This window comes from Macaca nemestrina, chromosome 16 (genome assembly GCF_043159975.1).
Source record: "Macaca nemestrina isolate mMacNem1 chromosome 16, mMacNem.hap1, whole genome shotgun sequence".
NCBI lineage: Eukaryota > Metazoa > Chordata > Mammalia > Primates > Cercopithecidae > Macaca > Macaca nemestrina.
Window position 1 is genome coordinate 100,088,017 of NC_092140.1, and position 20,584 is coordinate 100,108,600.

Here is a 20,584-nt window from a genome sequence, read left to right on the forward strand (position 1 = left end):
AATAGAGCGAGACTCCATCTCAAACAAACAAACAAACAAACAAACAAAATGAGCCTCTCTCACGCACTCCTTTCCCTGTATTTGCTCTGAATTTGTCCACTGGTTTGGCTTCAGCATTTCTTGGGGGGGGGGGGGTATGATTTCTCTGCTTGGTCCATGTTCTTCCTACATGGAGAGAGCTAAAAGTCAACAACGTGCAACTACAATTCTCTAACTTCCTTGGACTCTGCACGAAGCTTCATCAGCCAGCAGACTGTGACCCTCTTCATCAGACCCTGCCAGAAGGTTAGCACCCCTCCTGGTCTGTCTGGGGGCTCCGTGGCTTTCCAGTCTCTCTAATAAAGACGTAATTGCAAATGCAAGCATTTGGGTGGCTCTCCATGTCTTGGCTTGGTGGAAAGAGGCCTGAAGTAAGAAGATGCCGGTTTGCCTCTCTTTAGTTGGGTGACACATGAGGACAATGAGACATGACTCCATCTCTCTGAGTCCTCATCACCTTTTCTGCACATGAGGAAACTTTCATTTGCTGCATGTGGGGATCAGTGTTATGATTAAAAAAAAAAAAAAAAACTACAGTGGAGCATAATGAATAAATCCATGGCATTAAAAACCAGGAAGACAGGTCTCGGCATGGTGGCACTTCCCTGTAATCCCAGCTACTTGGGAGGCTGAGGCAGGAAGATGGAGCAAGTCCAGGAACTCAAGCCCAGCTTGGGCAACCTAATGGGGCCCTGTATCTTAAAAACAAAACAAAAAAACAAGAGAAGGTTCTCCAGATTCGGAGGAACTTGAGGAACACAGAAACCAAATGTTATGTGTGAACCTTGCCCAGATCCTAACACCAATCAACCAATCCGAAAAAGCAGGGCTGAGGCATCCAGAGAGTCTTTTTATGGACTGGGTGTTTGACACCAAGGAATTATTATTCACTGGTTAGATGTGAGCATGGGGACTGGACTTTCACATTTAATAACATGAACAAGCATGTTGTGTATCACATATGTTATAAAGTCTCATGGAATGTTTAGAGGTGCCCCCTAAAGCGTAGGTGGACTGTCGTGATGCCTGGGATTTGCTTTATGTTTCTGGAAAGAAAGGCTCTGAGCAGAAGGGGCGACATGAAGCAGAATCTTGATAATGATTGGATCTGGGCAATGATTTCATAAGACCTTATTGTGCTCATCTCCCTACCACCATATATGCTTGAATATTTGAATAATGAAAATAAAACTTGTAAAATGAGTGTTTTAAGGGAAGCCCAGGCTGCCATCAGCACAGCAGGGAAGCTGGTGACATCAGAGAGTGTGTCCTGAGGTGGACGGCATTTGTTCCCAGGACAAGGCCTGTCCTGCTGCCCCTGAGTAGCCCACGCGTGGTCCAGTGCTTGGGACACAGTGCGACACTGTCACATAAAACCAGTCAATCAAGAAGGGCCAAGGGTAGCGTCAACCACAGAAGGGCACAGTGTGGGGAGGACAGGGGAGGTGGAGGCTGAAGGTCGTACACGTCAGAAGAGAAGCAGAGGCGGAAATCACTGTGGCTCTGGTCTGCACTGGCTCAGCAGGTGGTGGGCTGAGGGCAGAAGGTGGCATGAGGAGGCTGCGCTTCACAAAGGATGTCCTCAGCTGTGGGACGGTGGGTGAAGAGGGACGGGCATCACAGCAGGGGACCGGGGGGACAACTGCACAGATGCTGGAAGACGTCGAGACCTGGCACCCAGGGATGCTCAGGACACGAGGGGACAGTGCGGACACCAAGAGGGAGTCTGCAGTGTGGGAACAATTCATCCCGATGGAGCAGGAGACGCTGCAGGAAGGGCTGGTTCTTGGGAGGAGTGGTGAGGGCCGGCATAGACGGTACCGACAGACCGCAGCTCAGATGGACAGGGCAGGCCGGCCGGAGACCCTGGGGCAGAAGGGACAGCCTGGGCTGGGTACACTGTCCTCTTCACAAAGAGGAGCTCCTTGAAGCCGTAATCCAAAGGCTGTCTTGAGGAGACCACAAGATTCAGAACTCACTAGAGTTTCCCCCAAGCCCCCATCCAACATTCACCATGACCGATCGTCCACACCACTCCCATGTGCCTGGGATTCTGTTAGATTCTCCCTTTTACCTCAGACTCGGGGGCGCACCCGACAAGGCAACTCGGAGAGCCTGCTGTATTGGCATCTTCCCCAGGCTCACACGTTACATGGTGAACATGGCCAGTGAAATGTACTTGTTATGCAGCTTTTCAGTTAGGGGACGCTTCCTGAACATCTACATATGCTATAGATTTAATCTGCATTATTTATTTATTTATTTTGAGACGGAGTCTCGCTCTGTCGCCCAGGCTGGAGTGCAGTGGCCGGATCTCAGCTCACTGCAAGCTCCGCCTCCCGGGTTCACGCCATTCTCCTGCCTCAGCCTCCCGAGTAGCTGGGACTACAGGCGCCCGCCACCTCGCCCGGCTAGTTTTTTGTATTTTTTAGTAGAGACGGGGTTTCACCGTGTTAGCCAGGATGGTCTTGATCTCCTGACCTCGTGATCCGCCGGTCTCGGGCTCCCGAAGTGCTGGGATTACAGGCGTGAGCCACCGCGCCTGGCCCTAATCTGCATTATTTATTTAAACCTCCAAGCAAATGTATGATGAGAAAACTGAAGTTCAGAGAAGTGAATAACCCAGCCAAGGCCACACAGCTAAGCTAGAGCCCAGCTCAGGTCGTCCGTCTTCACCGTCTGCACTCGTTTCTCTGCTTCATGACAGAGTCGTGGAAAAAATGCAGCTGGAAGGAAAATAAATCTCCACCAGGTGCTGGAAGCAGACATTTGCCACCTGGCCTGGAGAGGTTTGCTGAAATGATGCCCTAATTTCCTATCCTTTTGGCTAGCAAAAAGCCAATAATAGGTATTTTAGGAGGAAAGCGTGGGAGAGGTGGGGCGAAAGCAAAAGGAAGACGCACCACACGTGCACTGCCAACGGCCAGTACTGTGAGAAAACCGATTTCCTGAAGTGACAGCGTCCTAAAGCAGGCAACGTCGTAGTCCCATGCAAAAGGCCAGCGTCCCTCCTGCCTCAGGCTAGCTCAGCGTCACGTTCAGCCTGGCAGTGGGACTGGTTTTGACTTAGAGGTGTGATGATTCCAAAGAGCTTCCTCAATGCTGTTTTAAAGATCAAAGGATTTCCGTTAAAGATCAAAGCATGGCAGGTATTTCTGAGTTGAGTACTCACTCAGAATGCATTGGGGAGTTTGTGTTGTTTAGTTTCTTTAATACGACTGGTTTTCAAAGGAGCACTCGAGAGCACTGCCTGGAGTGGAGGAACAATCTTGGGTTTGTTTGAAATCCTGCTGCTGTGCTTCAGGCTCCGTCCCTATTCTTCAGCAGAGAGAGCTCCATTAGGATCCCTGGCCACCTGTCCAAGGCTGTGACCAGGGCCCTGTCTGTTTAGAGGCAGCCTGGATGAAATGGAAGCCGCAGAGCAAGCGGCCGCGGCGCCTGGGCGGAGGAGAGAGTCAGGTTTCCCTCCTGAATTCCCTGGCAGTGATGGGCCGTCCAGATTACCCTGGGTCACAGGGCCACGCACACATGTTCACAGAACACAAAACTGAAGGGAGACGAGGCGATGGCTCGCCAGAAGGTTTAAGACCAGCCACACAGCTACCTTCACCAAAGTCACAGTGTAAGCTGCACCCAGGGAAAGCACTTAAGGGGAAGATAATCCACCGCCTTCCTGGCGAAGGCAGGGGCAGCAGCTGGGTCTGTTTGCCCTTGACAATGGAGAAAACCAGCCCCGGGCCCACCCCACCCCACCCCACCCCACCCCACCCCACTCCCACCCCACTCCCACCAACTGGGATGAAGGCAGTGAAAGGCGATCTAGAAATAGAACAAGCTCTCCTTGTTTATTCAGGCTACGCATACCTCAAAAACTAGATGTTTTCAACAAATATATTCCCCCTTTTCTTTCTTGCTTGCCACTGTACCTAAAATATTACAGGGCAACCGCTTATCTCACTCCAAAATACATTAAGGAACAAAAGTCTGTCATCTTACCTGCCGTCATCGGTTTATGTTATATCTGTAAAGGTGAGTGGCCAAAGATAGATTTTCTTTCACCAGGAAAGAAATTTGCATGGCTTACACTTCAGGAATAAAGAAGGGAAAGATATTACCAAGACATTAAAGACAAGGAATTTTCTTCCATTTAGCTCCTCGTTGTTGAGACACTCAGAATAACGATATGCAGGGTAGACTATTTCTTGTGCGGTACGGGGGCTTCCTGCTTCCCCGGGTAGGGATTACTGGGAAGAGTTTGGGAAAAGGTATTCAGATCAACCCAAATCGTCACATGTGTCCAGTGTCTATGAGGTGCACAAACACTACATCATGAAAAACACTCCTTCAAGAAGAACAAACTAAAATCAAGACACACATTTTTATTTACTCCCTAAAGCACTTTCTTCACTCTGCTTTTGGATATCTAATTCCCTCATCTCACCCTTTCTCATTATCTGCTTCTTCATGAGAACAGGCTTATTAAAGTATCAATTCCACAGGTTGATTCTGGGAGACAAGATTTACTAATGAGAAAGTGCAGAAGCGTGTTCATGACAATTTAACTTCATCAAAATAGTATAAACGTATGGGGCTTAGACAAGTTCAACAAAATGTTAGATGAAAATATTTTATTGAATGAATACAAGGCGCAGAGAGAAACTTAGAATCCCTGGCTACAATTTCAAAATTGTAATTGTGAATTTGGCACAAGAGGGTTTTCTAAAAAGATTAATGCAGAAAGACTTTTTTTGTTCTACTTCCTGTGATTACATTCCTAAGAAAAACTGCTAGAACATTTGCCAGTGACTTGGACCTGGGTTTCAGAACCTGGCAGAATGTCCCTTAAGGGGCCCTAAGCAATGCTGTCAGGACTGAGCTGAGTAAGCCCCTGGGGTTAGGGATGCTGAGGACCCCCAGGGGTGCCCCGGCTTGGCTGGCACAGGAAAGCAGGAGAGACAGCGGGCTTCAGGGAGGACGGGCTCCTGGCCTGTGCATCTTTGCAAGGATAGGATTTGCTAATCTTACATCACAAATGCCTCTCCATGTGTGAGTCTATGTTAGCTGTACTCTTAAGCAATGAGATAAACTGTCCCTCCCTGGAGGCCCGGTGACTGACAGCATCTCTCTGTGGCCACTTTGTGCACATCTGACACACGAGCTGACACACCAGGCACCAGTGTGTCAACTCATCTGGCGCTGAAGTCACCGTCCTTTCCTCACTACCACCGCACTAGACTTTGGTATTGCCAGCCAGTCAGTCAGCAAATATTGACAGAGCTTCCTGTGCGGGTAACAGCTAGAGAGATACACAAATCAGCTGACAGATCAGATGAGGGTAGGAAAGAAGGAACAGGGAGGGGTGAGAAGAGACAAAAACACTCAGGACCCCTCAAAGAGGCAGGGTCTATAAGATCTTTAGAAGGGAGGACAGAGCTGGAGAAGAAGCTTCTGCCCTCCACCCCTCAGGAATCTAAGCAGGTGTGAAAGAAGAAAGCAAAGGTGGTAAAAGAACAATTGTGAGGCAGCTCAGGAGGCCAAGTAGGACAGCACAGTCTCCGTGCAGAGAGCGGCACGCCACCATCATTTAGTTTGCAGATGGACCACCCAGAAAATCTGTGAGCAATCAGAAGTGAGAAAAACAGATGGGAGGAGGTTACTGAGGAGGATGAGCTGCGGAGTCCCCAAACTATGTTCTGGCTAGGAATTCCAGGGTAAAGTAAGATGCTGGGATAGAAGAAAAGGAAACGGTGCAACCAAGTGGGAGCATGCAGACCCACCCACGCACGTGTGCACACGCACACACTCACACACCATCACATGAACTACAAAGTGACATTTACAAGGAACCAGAAAATAAGACTTTTAAATGTAGAAGGTAGGAAGCCACATTTAAACTCTTATTTTCTGATATCCATTTGAACGTTTAAAAGTGAATTTTGAACAGGATCAGTGAATTGTAAAAATAACATTCGTTTGATCAACAACAAGCAAAAATGGGCTCACACACTCTTTCAAGGCTGACAGCCCACGACTCCCGTCAATACAATTCAAGGCTGACAGCTCATGACTCTCCTGCCAAAGTGAAGGTGAGCCCTGACCTTTTACGCACCCGAGATGGGTCAGGCAATATGCTGCATTGTACATGTTTCATGAACCCTAATCCCCCAAAGAAAATATTAGCCTTCTTCTATGACAGATGAAGAGACAATCTCAACATATGAAATATCCTGCACAAGGCCTCACCGGTAGGTTGCAAAGCCAGAATTCAAACGCAGGTTCCGTATCTCTGCACAATGCACGTGGCCCTCCAAACTGGGTGGTTGGTCCCTGCACACAGTGTTGGACCTGAGCCTTGGCATGTGCCACTCCCTCTGTGCAAATCAGATTCTCTGCAGTTCTGTCCATTCAAGACCCTCCCATCCTCAAAGGCCTGTTGTTCGTCCATCTCCAACATGAAGCCTTTCTCGATTGCTCCAGCCAGATGACCCCTCCTCACATCAGAACAAACACGCTAAAGCACATTCTCACACCACATTGTATGTAATGTTTTCCTGTAAAATGTTTGAAAGGAGTTTGAGAATTTTGCTCTGAAATTTTCATATTTAGAAATGACTGGCCGGGCGCGGTGGCTCAAGCCTGTAATCCCAGCACTTTGGGAGGCCGAGATGGGCGGATCACGAGGTCAGGAGATCGAGAGACGATCCCGGCTAACACGGTGAAACCCCGTCTCTACTAAAAAATACAAAAAAATAGCCGGGCGAGGTGGCGGGCGCCTGTAGTCCCAGCTACTCGGGAGGCTGAGGCAGGAGAATGGCGTAAACCCGGGAGGCGGAGCTTGCAGTGAGCTGAGATCCGGCCACTGCACTCCAGCCTGGGTGACAGAGCAAGACTCCGTCTCAAAAAAAAAAAAAAAAAAAAAAAAAAAAAAAAAAAAGAAATGACTTACGCCCCCTGAGCAATCATTGTGTAACTTGAGATATAAGAGAGGCTGCAAGTTGTTTCTAAGGATAATAAACTTACTGTGCTTACTAAACTTAACGGTTAAGAGGGATATGCATTTTACAGGGTTTTAAATATTAATTTCATTATGCAGAAACGAAATTAATTTCCTGCTCCCTAATTTTTGGAGCCTATGAATATGTTTTTTTTTTTTTTTCAAGTCTCAAAGAGCATGGTAGGTTCCTGAAACTCGAACAGGTTCTGAGCCCTACGCCTCGGCTGTCTGATGGATAGAACAGCCCTGAACAAGCCTCAACCACGCATAGTGGTTACATGTACATCTGCGGTAAAATCAGCCCCCATCCCCATGTATTCACAAACTTAAGCTTATGGAAGACAGTGCTTTTCGTCCTGTTGACTGATGTCTCTGACTCTTGAATATGTGAAAAAGACAGTGACAGAAAGAAACGTGAGCGCACTTCAGACTGTGGACAGAGCACGAGCAAAGGCGTGAAGTCAGGTTCACACAGGGTATTGTTCTGAACTTGTCTGCCTGGAATTCTGAACTTCATTCTATAGAAAACGGAGAGCCCACAGAGATTTAGGACCAGAAGTGGACTAGCATAGCTGCTATAAAATGAATGCTGGATAAACTGACTAAAAAATAACTCTTAAATAAATACAAAACCACAACTTCAACTCTATGCCATCATCCCTTTCCTAAAATCTGTTTGAAATCGTATTTTGAAAGCCTCTCAAAATATTTGCATTCTCTTTAACAAAAAAAAAATTGCTTTGTCTTCATTGCTCTAAAAGATGGTGCAAATAAACACAATATAAAGCAAAACACAAAGTCAGGATCTCTGTAAGTATTTGATTTCTTGATGTTTGTTTCATTAACAGTTACTGATTTCCTTCCAAGCATTTATAGGAGAGTTGTACTCAGAATGTTATAGCTATTCCATGTCCTTAAGAGAACGATGGCTTTCAAGTACCCTGCAAATTGTTCTTAGGCCCAGAGAAATTTCCCTTGATGGTACATAGATTTTAACAGAATGCACTCTAACGACATTTTAACGTCTTGTGATGAAACAAAAACTATGCTCAGGCCCAGCTGTTCCTTGTGGGGAAGGGCAGGCTCGCGTTCAGGAGGAATTAGGCGAGCAAGCAGCAGTGTCAGTTCCAGGAGTTCACACAATTCCTTTCACCCCCCGGCAGAAAACGTTAACACTAAAAACTACTCCCCCATGTAGATCTGCTGAAGTGGAATGTGACAAGGTTTACATGAATAACAACGTGCATTATTTCACACGCAAACCTTCACCGTAGATACTCATCCTTGGGTAGGATACTTGGCTTTGAAACCCAAAGGCCTGGCCGGGCGCGGTGGCACAAGCCTGTAATCCCAGCACTTTGGGAGGCCGAGGCGGGCGGATCATGAGGTCAGGAGATCGAGACCATCCTGGCTAACACGGTGAAACCCCGTCTCTACTAAAAAATACAAAAAACTAGCCGGGCGAGGTGGCGGCGCCTGTAGTCCCAGCTACTCGGGAGGCTGAGGCAGGAGAATGGTGTGAACTCGGGAGGCGGAGCTTGCAGTGAGCTGAGATCCGGCCACTGCACTCCAGCCCGGGCAAGAGAGTGAGACTCCGTCTCAAAAAAAAAAAAAAAAAAAAAAAAGAAATCCAAAGGCCTGGCTTTAACTCCTCAGTGGTAATACTGCTAACCCTGGACTCTTCCACCGTGAGATAATTGGCCACAACGTCGACTTTCTGCACATGGGTTATTTAGTTCACCTCTAACCCCAGTAAAACCCCCAGTCTTACCTGGAGACTTCCAGAGATTTAGGTTTCACGTGGTCACTGAGAGAGTGTGATTTAAATCTGAGAATAACCAAAATTCTTAAACCTGAGCATACTGTGCTCCCATCGAAAACCATGATGAGAAAAAGAAACACAGGAAGGAAGAAGGGAAAAGGGCCGGGAGAACATGCGTTCTGTGCGGACTGGGACGGAGTTTCCCCACCTCTTTCCATTGCTATCCCGCAGCACCGCTTTTCCCAGGACTCGAGACTTGGTTTCCAGCTCCTGCACCTCCTCCAGCAATGTCTTTTTGCAGGTGTGCTTGGCTCTGTATTGAGAGGAAAAGACAAAAAGAACATGGCATAGAGACTCGACACAGCTGGGAAAGACAGGCCGTTCCCCTCTCAGGCCACAGCCAAATGCCCTTTGGTGGAGGCAGAGGCTCGGGAAGTGGCGGAGCATTCACAGTCTCCATGCATGGCCCGGGTTCCATCTCCACAGCCCGGAGGCATCCTGAGTGCCGCAGACCAGACCTGGATCATGCACATCAACAGTCACCCCCACCCCGCAAAGAACTGGAAGTCTGCCGAGGAGCCCAGCCGCTCAAAGACTGGGTGGGGTTCACGAAGACCCACGGTCTGCCTCTAAAGCATTTCTTGGCAGGAACTGAAAACTCAGAAGACACTTTAAACCCTCACCTCAGTGAACAGGCACTGGCTGCCTGGTGCAAGGACCCCAACTATAGTCAGAGATCCCAGGGGTTAGCGAGTTTCCTCCCTCCCTCTTTAGTGTGAAAAGAGCCACTGCCACAGCAGCCACGGGACCTAGGATGCTAGAGTGCATAGTCTGGATGCAAAACCATCGGCTTGAAATGTGGAGTCAACACAAATCCCGAGTACAGGTTTCCCATCTTCCTCTGGCAACAACTCACCATTGCAGTCCACACATGCAGGCCTCAGTGGCATTAATACAACGTATGAAATCACCCGCGGCCTGGACAGCCCACTCTTCTTGAATGGTAGGAGGAGTTCCCTCTACTCTTTTACTGATGAAACTAAGATGAATGCCTCACAATAACTGGCTGATCTCAGAATCTTCATAAAATGGAAACTAAACAAAGCTAAAATTGAGCTACTGGTTGGAAACAATTTGGCTGCTAGTTGGAAACAGTCTAGGTGAAAAGACATTTAACAAGATACAGGTTATATAAGAGGGAAAAACCGTAAAGGGAAAAGACTCATAAATTAGTAACACACCAGATTAAAAAGCTTCACATCAGCTTAATTTCAATATAAATACACGTGAGGATCCTGCTGGGTACTAGGACCCAAAGATAGAATGAGAACAAAAACTGAGCACCTTTGCCCAGAAATGAAGACAGTGCCATGGGAACATTCCGAAGATGTGGGCTCTTCCGGCAGAATCCTGTGCCACCTCACCCACCCTCCACCTTCAAGGAGAGAAAGCCTGTTGAGATAATGTGAGCCATCTCCCGACACTCCGAGTTAATCTATAATGGAGTATTAGCACTGACACTGTCTATGCCCCTGACATCCTTTCCCCCAAAGTAAACAAGGGAAAGCCACACAGGCTTTAACACAGAATGCCTTAATTCCATCAAACAGTGTCCTGAGACTCAGGATTGATAAAACACTGCAGTTCAAAGCAGAGCCTGTGGAATTTTAATTTAAACAATAAATGAGCAAACATCTAACAGTTTGCTAGAAAGGAGAGTCAAAAACGATGTTAAAATGTACCCTGTTCATTATTATGTAATATGTGGGGCCCCGAAAGTGGTCTTTTATCTCCCGGGCTTCTGGGGTTAGACTGACAACAAGGCCACCAAGTGCCTGCCCCGCCTGCCCTGAGCCACGGGCTTGCATGGGTCCTAGAACAGCCTGGTTACTATGAGCAGCATTGCTGGTTCTTCCAGGATCCCTCTCTCCACCATCATCCTCCCTCTCCCCTTTCCCCTGCACAGGGGTAGAACAGACCCCGTTGTTATTTTCCGGGCTGGGAGGAAATGGGGTTCCTAAGTGGGAGGCTGGAATAGGAAGGTTGGGCACTGGGAACCTACAGCTTAGGTCAGAATCCAACCCACTGTGGAAGCTGCCGGTTTTCACTCAATCGAAACACGGCCTTAGAGGGCAATGGTCTGAGCATCTCAGTGCTCCCAGGCATTGTGCGTGCTCTCAGGGGATGAAACTGCGCCCATATTCAAGAGTTACTCAGCAATTTGATACTATTTCTGCTAGGCTAGCACCTGTGAGCTAGCCTGGGAACTTTGTCGCTATTGGAAAACACTAAATTGCAATGCTGGGGATGATTCAACTTCTCTTTCTGCGTGTATTTAATAGCACCTGAGTAAAGGGATGCTGGCAATTTAAAACCCCGTTCTCCAGCACCTTTATCTAATAACGCCTGAATTAGAAAAACTGATTCTAAAATCTCCCGTCTAAAGGCTACGAGTGGTCTAAAATTAATATGTATAGGTTATAAAGTCAGTTGTTAAGCATTAGCCACTGGCATGTCACTTAGGTCTCACCAGGAGCTGGGGTTTGGCGTGTTCTGAGCAGCAGCTGTGACAGAATAAGCCCCGTATCTGTAAATGGCTTATTGCCTAGTGGCCCAGGCTTGCTTCATCTAACCCCACATCGAGAGGCTGGATGAGCAGAGAAGAGACAGAGCTGGGGCGCTGGCTACTGACTCGTGAGTGTGAGAGTTGTCTGTGAGTTTTCAGATATACCTAAGGGTGTCTCCAGGTTCTCAGAGACTTTTAAAAGAAATAGATTGTTTTAGGATCTTTTTTTTTTTTTAGGATCCTTTTTTTTTTCTGAAACTCTTTCCCTGGACTCTTCTTTTCTATGCAAGAATAGCAAGTCAAAAGGAAACGTTTAATTCTAAATGTGGATGGAAGCGTAAATATAATGTGCTGCAAAAGAAATTAGTTAAGTCAGAAAGTTAAAAGAAATCAAGGCCCATTTGTATATAGAAATTGCTCATTACCCCTTATTTCCATTTAACTGCCTATCTGGGATTATAATAAGGAAATGAAGTCATTCTGGAATTGGGGACTACATTGCTGATGTACAGTAAAATACAGGAGATACAGCTAGATAAAAGGAAATGGGTTCCTCTGTGTTCAGTGGCCTTGAGCTTATATTATTTTTATAAAGCAAGACTAACAAATTTCACCTAGATGAGAGTGGGTACATGGCAGCTTACCTCAGCATGCTGTCATCGGTAAACATTTTGGATGAATATAAGCGAAGGGATATTAAAATAGTTCTGGGCAATTTAAACTTCATGCTTCTAATAAAAATACTCATTAGCCAGGTATCACATATAATCAATCAATTATTTTAATAAAAGGTAGGTTAGTTTTGTCCCATATGAAAATTTTGGTTAGCAGGATAATAGTGTAGGCATTTTATGGCATGCCAAATCTGACTTAAGATAGTCTAATAACGGATCTTCATCCAGAAAGTCGACAGACCTCATGGAAAAAGTGATTGAATTACCTCATTCTGGTTCTCTTTTCTTACTCTTACCAGCTCAGGTCCTGAGATGGAAGCGAGAAAATGGGCAAAGAAATGGGGAAAATGTAGAAAGATGGAGCAACTCACTTTCTTCAGTGCTCACAGAAATATACTTGAAAAGGCAGGCCTGCATTGGGCTGGAATTTAAAAACCTTTTTTTTTCCTTCGAGACGGAGTCTCGCTCTGTCACCCAGGCTGGAGTGTAGTGGCAAGATCTCGGCTCACTGCAAACTCGGCCTCCCGGGTTCACGCCATTCTCCTGCCTCAGCCTCCCGAGTAGCTGGGACTACAGGCGCCCGCCACCACGCCCGGCTAATTTTTGTATTTTTGTAGAGACAGGGTTTCACCATGTTGGCCGGGCTGGTCTTGAACTCCTGACCCCAGGTGATCTGCCCACCTCAGCCTCCCAAAGTGCCGGGATAACAGGTGTGAGTCACTGCGCCCGGCCTAAAAGCCCTTTCAAAAGAGAGTGACAACCACCAAAGTTCGGAACAAAATAAAACATCCTGAAGATGGGCCAAAGGCAAAATGAGAGGCCTGCAGCACCCCAGTGGAAGCTCTCCCAGCATCACCACGTACTGCCATCACAGCTGCCCCTGTGCCCACTCACGAAGGCACACCCCTTCTGGGAACCCCAAGGCGCATCACAGATATCGTGCCTCGGTAGATACCTGACAACTCAAATCCGATGATGGGTGGCTGGGGACAAGCAGGATTAATATTTTTGTTCAGCGCATGGTAAGAAGCAGCCAACAGCGTTTTCTAAAGCTGCAATTCAGAAAGAGAAATCTCCACGAAGCACTGTAGCCTTCTCAGAGGTAAGTGACTCACAATAGGCCTTCTCTTTTTGCGAGAGGCCTCCGAATTTACTTGCCTCAAAAACAAGTATTTCGGGTTTGGAGAATAATACGAGACATGATATGAGCCTCACAATCAGAGGGAAAATGCGCCAATAAACTGAAAAATGTCCTGTTTTTGAGGAGAGGGGTGAGGGTAGTTTAGATATTAAATAGATGTTACAAATTGAGCATCTATGTGCTTTGGGCAAATATTCCAGCTGACAGCCAATATATGCTATTTTCCCTGCTCCCCTAAATAAAACAAGACAAAAATCCATTTCAGAAAGCACCTCTGGAATTCAGCAGGGGCCCTTCTGGCTCAGCCCAGAGCTGAGATGCTGTTGGCTCCCAGGAAAAGCTGAGTTCTGGGCCCATGGTGCCAGGTGCTGGGTGGCCGAGAGCTCCTGCTGCAAGGGATGGCCCTCAGCCTCCCCTGCTTGCCCCTCCAGCACCTTCACTGCAGAGCCTGGGTTTATTCTCTGACCCAGTTGGCAAGCTCCTTGGAAACGAAGTGACTTTTACTCTTTCCATATGGTGAAGCTGGGAGTAGTGTCATTTGATTTATCCTTGTTAAAATGTAAATGCTGCTAATTTTATAGTGCCAGGGGAAACCAAAATCAAGTCCTGTTTGAGGGAACAGATAATTTGCTTTGTGGTGACAGGGAATGATTACTCAGAACGCACTGGAAAAGAACCAGAAAACGGACAAAGAGGCGCAGATACTTTGTCATGTATAAACATTCTCTTTTAGATGGAAGAAAGAGACTATTGCTAAAGCCTTCGGCAAATATACAATCTCAATAGAATCTTTTAATAACACTAATTTGACATAGCTGAATTAAAATAAACTAATTTATAATCATGTTACTAGTTTTCAATCACTGTAAACAGAAAAGGCCAGCTGATGTGGCCAAGACTATTCTCCATTTATCTAGAACTGATTTATCTTTGCAAAACAAAGATTTCGAACAAATTCAGCAAGGGAATAGATTGTGCCACAATTGGGACTATTGGTTGGAAGAGCAAAATAACGGAACTAATATTCTCTTTCTTTTCTTTTCTTTTTTTTTTTTCGAGACGGAGTCTTGCTCTGTTGCCAGGCTGGAGTGCAGTGGCATGATCTCAGCTCACTGCAAACTCCTCCTCCCTGGTTCAAGCGATTCTCCTGCCTCACTCTCCTGAGTAACTGGGACTACAGGCGCGTACCACCACGCCCAGCTAATTTTTGTATTTTTAGTAGAGATGGGGTTTCTCCATGTTGGCCAGGATGGTCTTAACCGCTTGACCCTGTGATCCACCCGTCTCGGTCTCCCAAAGCATTGGGATTACAGGTGTGAGCCACTGCGCCCGGCCAGAACTAATATTTTCTTATGGTACATCTATTAGATCAAGAAAATATTTTTTTCTGGCAGTAGTCTTTTCATTTCCGAGGATTCTGATTCTGCTATTTGCAGAACATGGTTTTACCAAATAAAATGGAAGTAATGGTAAATCAAAGGATTTAAGAAATGAGAATTAATTTTTCTAACAGTTAAAAAACTTAATGAACAGGAACAAAAGAAAAAAGAAAATCTATGTTATAATACTCTTTCCCCCTCTATCTAGGTCTGCATGAGGTATCATCGGTTGTGAAGATAATGACAAAAGGAAGACTTTTTCAAAAGCCATCCTTAACTGTCAGGCAAGAAAAATTCTCATTGAGTGTGGGAGGAACGGAGGGCTGAGAATGAAATCTGATGTCTGTTCCTGGAAGGTGTGGATTGAAGTCTCACTTCTGTATCTCAGAGCCCCCAAATAATTGTGTTTTGCCTGAAGTAAAGCCAAGCTCGGAGTCTCAGTTTGCAGAGAAGTTGGCACCCATTTGTAGGAGAAACTGGGTCAAACCAAACCAAAACTCAGTCCCATTTCATCTGGAGCAGCCCCTCCTTTTGCTCATGGATGAAATTAAAATTGACATGACCTTGGAACTTAATGGCTTCTTCTACATTGTAAGAAGGTATCTTGAAAATGACATATTTTAAAACATAAAAGCAAAATTGAACATGAATGATCTCCTATTTAACCTACATGATAGTGCCATCTTTGTGACCGGTTTCCTCATAGACCTGTGAGCTCGCTCTGGAAGAGTTTTATTGAAAGCATTCCTACTCTGAGTTGTCTGGAAAAATGAAGAATACTTCGTTCTTGTAATTTTAAACAACTTACCTATACATAGCTTCCCTCTAAGCACGGGAAGTGAAGCCAGGCCATGTTTAGCACTGAGTTTATGATACGAAGAGAGATGAGTTTTGAGTCATACTTTCTCAATTGGATAGAATGGGTGTGTACTTAGAAACTCTGCCTTACAAGCAACTTCCCTATTGATCTTCACAGTTTCTCCCACGGCTCTTTTGTGTCTGTACTTTTTTCTTTTCTTTCTGTTTCTTTTTATTTAGAGGCAGGGTCTTGCTTTGTGGCCCAGGCTGGAGTATAGTGGCACGACCATAGCTCACTGCAGCCTCAAACACCTGGGCTCGAGTGATCTTCCCACCTTGGCCTCCTGAGCAGCTGAGACTAGAGCTATGCGCCGCCATGCCCCGCCGATTTTCCTATTGTTACGGTTGTCTATATTTTCATATCAAGATGAAGCACACGTTAAACGAAAAAAACTTTTTTTCATTTCTGGCAGGTGGCAGGAGACCCCTTTCTCCCAAATTCCTGTCATTCTCATACCCTGTAGCAGGGCTCATGGGAAAGACAATTCTAGGGACAGAAAAGCCAGACGTGGGGTCCCCGCTTCACTTTTACACTTACGCTCTCCACGCCACATCTTCAATCAAACAGGCAGTAGGAACCAGAAATAATCCCAACCAGAAGTGTGCGGAGCTCAGGACCATAGTTGCCTGCAAGAAACAGAAGTGACAACTGCTTGAATACGCTCTCTTTCCAAAACAGCGCGACATAATTTAATCAAGGAAAATATTTCACAATACAAAACAACAGATGGTATTAAACGCAATGAGAGGTAACCCGTGCACTGGCAGGACCATTAAGGGGACGGAAGGGACTTGCTCCTCTCTGCAGCCCTTTCTCCTCTCACTTTCCTTCTTCTAGTTTCACGTGTGTCCTTGCCTCTCTTTTATAAAGTGCTTCAAGCGCCTTCCGATCAGGATGCGGTCCCAAATCCTTCCTAAAGAGAGCTGTTGGAGCCACCACACTGCTCCACTGAGGAGTAAACGGTGCCTCACTAGGCTCCTCCATTCACTCATCATCAGCTCCTTTCCTCTCAGTTTCTGTTCATTCACGGAGCCAGGACCCGTGTCCCTGGTACAAGGCAGGATGGTTCTCCCCACCCAGGAAAGGAAGATGAGTAAGTTATAGTCCTTGCCTTCAGGGGATTAAATACCCTCTGGCGCAATCTACATTACACAGGGGAATATGGCACCTATCACGAAAATATCCCATGGGGCTTCTGGGAAGAATTCTTAAAGATGACGGAGTATGAGATGTGCCTGGAAACATGAACAGGATTTCAGTAGCTAGAGGTGGGTAGATGGACAGAGATTCCAAGTGGAAGGATGAAGGACAGGGGAAAGCAGCAAGGAGTGTAGCTTTCACGACTTCTTTGTTCCTGGCACGCTGGTCAGGGATAGCCTGGGAGGGAACAGGTAGAGAGGGTTTTGGGGATCAGAGCTGCAGGGCCAAGTTAGATGTTAGGTGAGTTGAAAAGAGAACTTAGGGCAAAAGCAGAGGGAGGGAGGAGTTTACTCTGAACAGAGATGGGGGCCTGAGTAGGGCAGATGCCTTCAATTTTGGGTTTTTTTTTTTTTTTTTTTGAGACGGAGTCTTGCTGTCTCCCAGGCTGGAGTGCAGTGGTACGATCTTGGCTCACTGCAAGCTCTGCCCCCTGGGTTCACACCATTCTCCTGCCTCAGCCTCCCGAGTAGCTGGGACTACAGGCACCCGCCACCACGCCCAGCTAATTTTTTGTATTTTTAGTAGAGACGGGTTTTCACCGTGTTAGCCAGGATGGTCTCTATCTCCTGACCTCGTGATCCGCCTGCCTCGGCCTCCCAAAGTGCTGGGATTCCAGGCCTGAGTCCCCGCGCCCGGCCCAATTTTGGTTTTGAATGAGCAAAAGCCTGGAGCCTGCAGCTGGCTAGGAATTAGGAGGCTGGCCTACCAGGTGGGCCACCTGAGAAAGGGACTCAGGTTAGTGTGACAAACCCTTCGTGTTCACTGGATTTCTTTTCTGGAGGCCTCAACCATTTGGTCCTACTGGAATAGATGTTTCGCTAGAGCTCACTGCAAAGGAGAGTGAGACTTACAGAGGGAGGGAGAGCAGAGGGCCTGAGACACAATTAACCGCCTCTGGGACCCTCCACAGGGACTGGAAGGGTCTAAGAATCCCGGAGGCCTGGATTTATAGCTCCCTTTATGCAGTACAATGAGGGCAGGATTCACCCGACTCAAGCCTGGCACCCAAAAGTCTACCCACTCTTCGGTTTCCATCCTCTGCTCCAGCTGGATGGCCACACGCACTGCAGCCCTACTGCTCCCTCTTCCCTGCAGGGCTTCCCTGCCCAGCGTCTATTCTCACAGCATCCCCACCTGCTTACCCTGATCCCGAGCACCCAGCTTCCCCATCTGGCCAAGGCCATGCCTAACCCCAGCCCTCCTGCCTCTGGGCCCCTTCACATAGGCCTGCTGGTGGTGGTTGGCATTTTATGACAATTAAACAAAAAAGCAGTGAGGTTTACAGGAAAAGAGTTGAAATCCAACCCTGGAATGGGAGGACTTGCTTTCCTTTTCAGACAACCAAGAGTACCAGCTTCTGACAGAAAAGTTTAAAACCTTAAAAATGTGTGAGTACATTTTGCCCCATCAATTACATCTCTCAGAATTCATCCTAGGTCTTCATCCTAAGGAAGGAAGGAAACATGCAAAGCAGCAAGTACAATGATATTCACAAGAGTGCTATTCTATCAAAGAAACCAGAAGTAGATGTCCCAGGAGAAGATCTATTAAATGTACCATGGCACTTACATACAATAGATTTCCATGCAAGCAATTAAAGTAATGTAGAATTATATTTGTTGACAGAGATGTTGTATTCTACTGCCACTAAGAAACATGGATTCTATGATAACATCTCATAGAGGACCTATCATGGCGGTTGTGGGAAAGGAAGCACCACTGGCCCAAGCTTCAAAATTAAACTTGAGGTGTCACCCCTAGAGGAGATATGCCCACACGTACACGTCTTTATTACATCTTTATTACACATTTGTCAGTACATATCAATAGATACCATCATTTCTGTAGTCCTGTTTTGGTATTTCCTGACCTTTACAAAGACACTCCAGGACTTCAAAAACAGTGGGGTGTCCCAGGCCCTGATGGACTTGAGAGTGCCTCCTTCAAGTGTGGGCAGGTGTACGTGCTCAGGAACAATGCACGGAACAGTACACGGAAACGAGGATCTGGGCGGCACAACTGGTGATTTGTATTGTCATATCTCTTTGTGTATCTCCATTTCCTGTTTCTTCTACAGAAAACATGTATGTTGGCAAAACTCAACTCTCTCGAAAGGGATTGGATCAGCCTGCTCCTTCCAGCTCCTGTTGTCCTGCCTCCAGGGTAAACAGGGTCTCCAGAGGCGACCTTGGGTTCTGCTCATGCTACAGATGCCCGAGGCGGTGCTTGGCCCCTGGAAGATGGACTCGTTCAAGCTGTACTTGTGCGGATACATGCAGGATCATTCACTATGTGGATTTATTTAAGAAATCAGTGATTTTATAATAAGGTATCATTTAAAATAGATTATAACTCAAATGTACCCTGTAAATATGTAAAATATTATGTATCAATAAGAAATAGATTATGAAACTCAGAACTTTAGTTGCTGAGGGAAAAAAGGAAATGAATTTTGAATTCTCTTGTTGAAAATATGAAGTCTGTCCCAAACTAATAAAGGTTACACGGAGACTTGAAAGTATTGTTTTGTTGCTGGTCTTCAAAACTGGGAGCTGTGACTGTGACACATATAACTAATTTTAAAGGTGTGTCTCAGAAAGGTTCCTACCATCCTAATTTTCACAGATGGACTGAGACCCAGAGTCCTGAAATCCTTCTAAGGTGATCTACTGACTACTTAGGTGCCATATGCCTAGGAACTCACTGCAGTCAATTACGGGAAAGTGAGGCTCAGGTGGGTAGAATTATTGATACATTAGGACCAAGCTGGTGAGAGCCAGACACAGGATTGGAGGCTTGTCTGACTGTAAAGCCAATGAGCTGTGCAGTACTGCCTAGGGTGAGACGAGGAGTATTAACAAGGGACACCCATGCACCTGTGGATCAGGAGTCGTGAATACATTAGCTTCAGCCACGCCACTCATCACGTGCACCCCAGTGCCCCAGGACCAGCTGTCCACCAATGTGGTGACAAACTAGAAAAGGTTATTTTTATTTTTATTATACTTTAAGGTCTGGGATACATGTGCAGAACACGTACAGGTTTGTTACATAGGTATACACGTGCCATGGTGGTTTGCTGCACCCATCAACCTGTCACCTACATTAGATATTTCTCCTAATGCTATTCCTCCCCTAGCCCCCCACCCTCCAACAGGCCCTGGTGTGTGATGTTCCCCTCCCTGTGTCCATGTGTTCTCATTGTTCAACTCTCACTTATGAGTGAGAACGTGCGGTGTTTGGTTTTCTGTTCCTGTGTTAGTTTGCTAACTAACCATCATTCCTGAGAATGACGGTTTCTAGCTTCATCCACATCCCTGCAAAGGACATGAAGTCATCCTTTTTTACGGCTGCATAGTATTCCATGGTTTATATGTGCCACATTTTCTTTGTCCAGTCTATCACTGATGGGCATTTGGGTTGGTTCCAAGTCTTTGCTATTGTGAATAGTGCTGCAATGAACATATGTGTACATGTGTCTTTATAGCAGAATGATTTATAATCCTTTGGGTACACACCCAGGAATGGGATTGCTGGGTCATATGGTATTTCTGGTTCGAGATCCTTGAGGAATTTTCACACTGTCTTCCACAATGGCTGAACTCATTTACACTCCCACCAACAGTGTAAAAGCGTTCCTATTTCTCCACATCATCTCCAGCATCTTTTGTTTCCTGACTTTTTAATAATCGTGATTCTAATTGGTGCCAAATGGTATCTCATTGTGGTTTTGACTTGCATTTCTCTAATGACCAGTGATGACAAGCTTTTTTTCATACGTTTGTTGGCCACATAGATGTCTTCTTTTGAGAATTGTTTGTTCATATCCTTCAGCCACTTTTTGATGGGGTTGTTTTTTTTCTTGTAAATTTAAGTTCCTTGTAGATACTGGATATTAGTCCTTTGTCAGATGGACAGATTGCAAAAATTTTCTCCCATTCTGTAGGTTGCCTGTTCACTCTGATGATAG

The 20,584-nt window shown here is 46.2% G+C and overlaps 1 protein-coding gene across 5 annotated transcripts in view; it reads right to left on the minus strand.

Moving 5' to 3' along the window:
- LOC105490228 (ATPase phospholipid transporting 8A2) overlaps positions 1-20,584 on the minus strand; it is a 654,028-nt gene that overhangs the window by 48,338 nt on the left and 585,106 nt on the right. For all 5 annotated transcript variants that reach the window (XM_011755645.2, XM_071081519.1, XM_011755646.3 and 2 more), the window contains 2 exons: positions 15,952-16,040; positions 9,004-9,108 (listed from right to left, as the gene is read on the minus strand). In XM_011755645.2, coding sequence (XP_011753947.2) covers positions 9,004-9,108; positions 15,952-16,040 — 194 coding nt within the window. The remainder of the gene's footprint in view (positions 1-9,003; positions 9,109-15,951; positions 16,041-20,584) is intronic.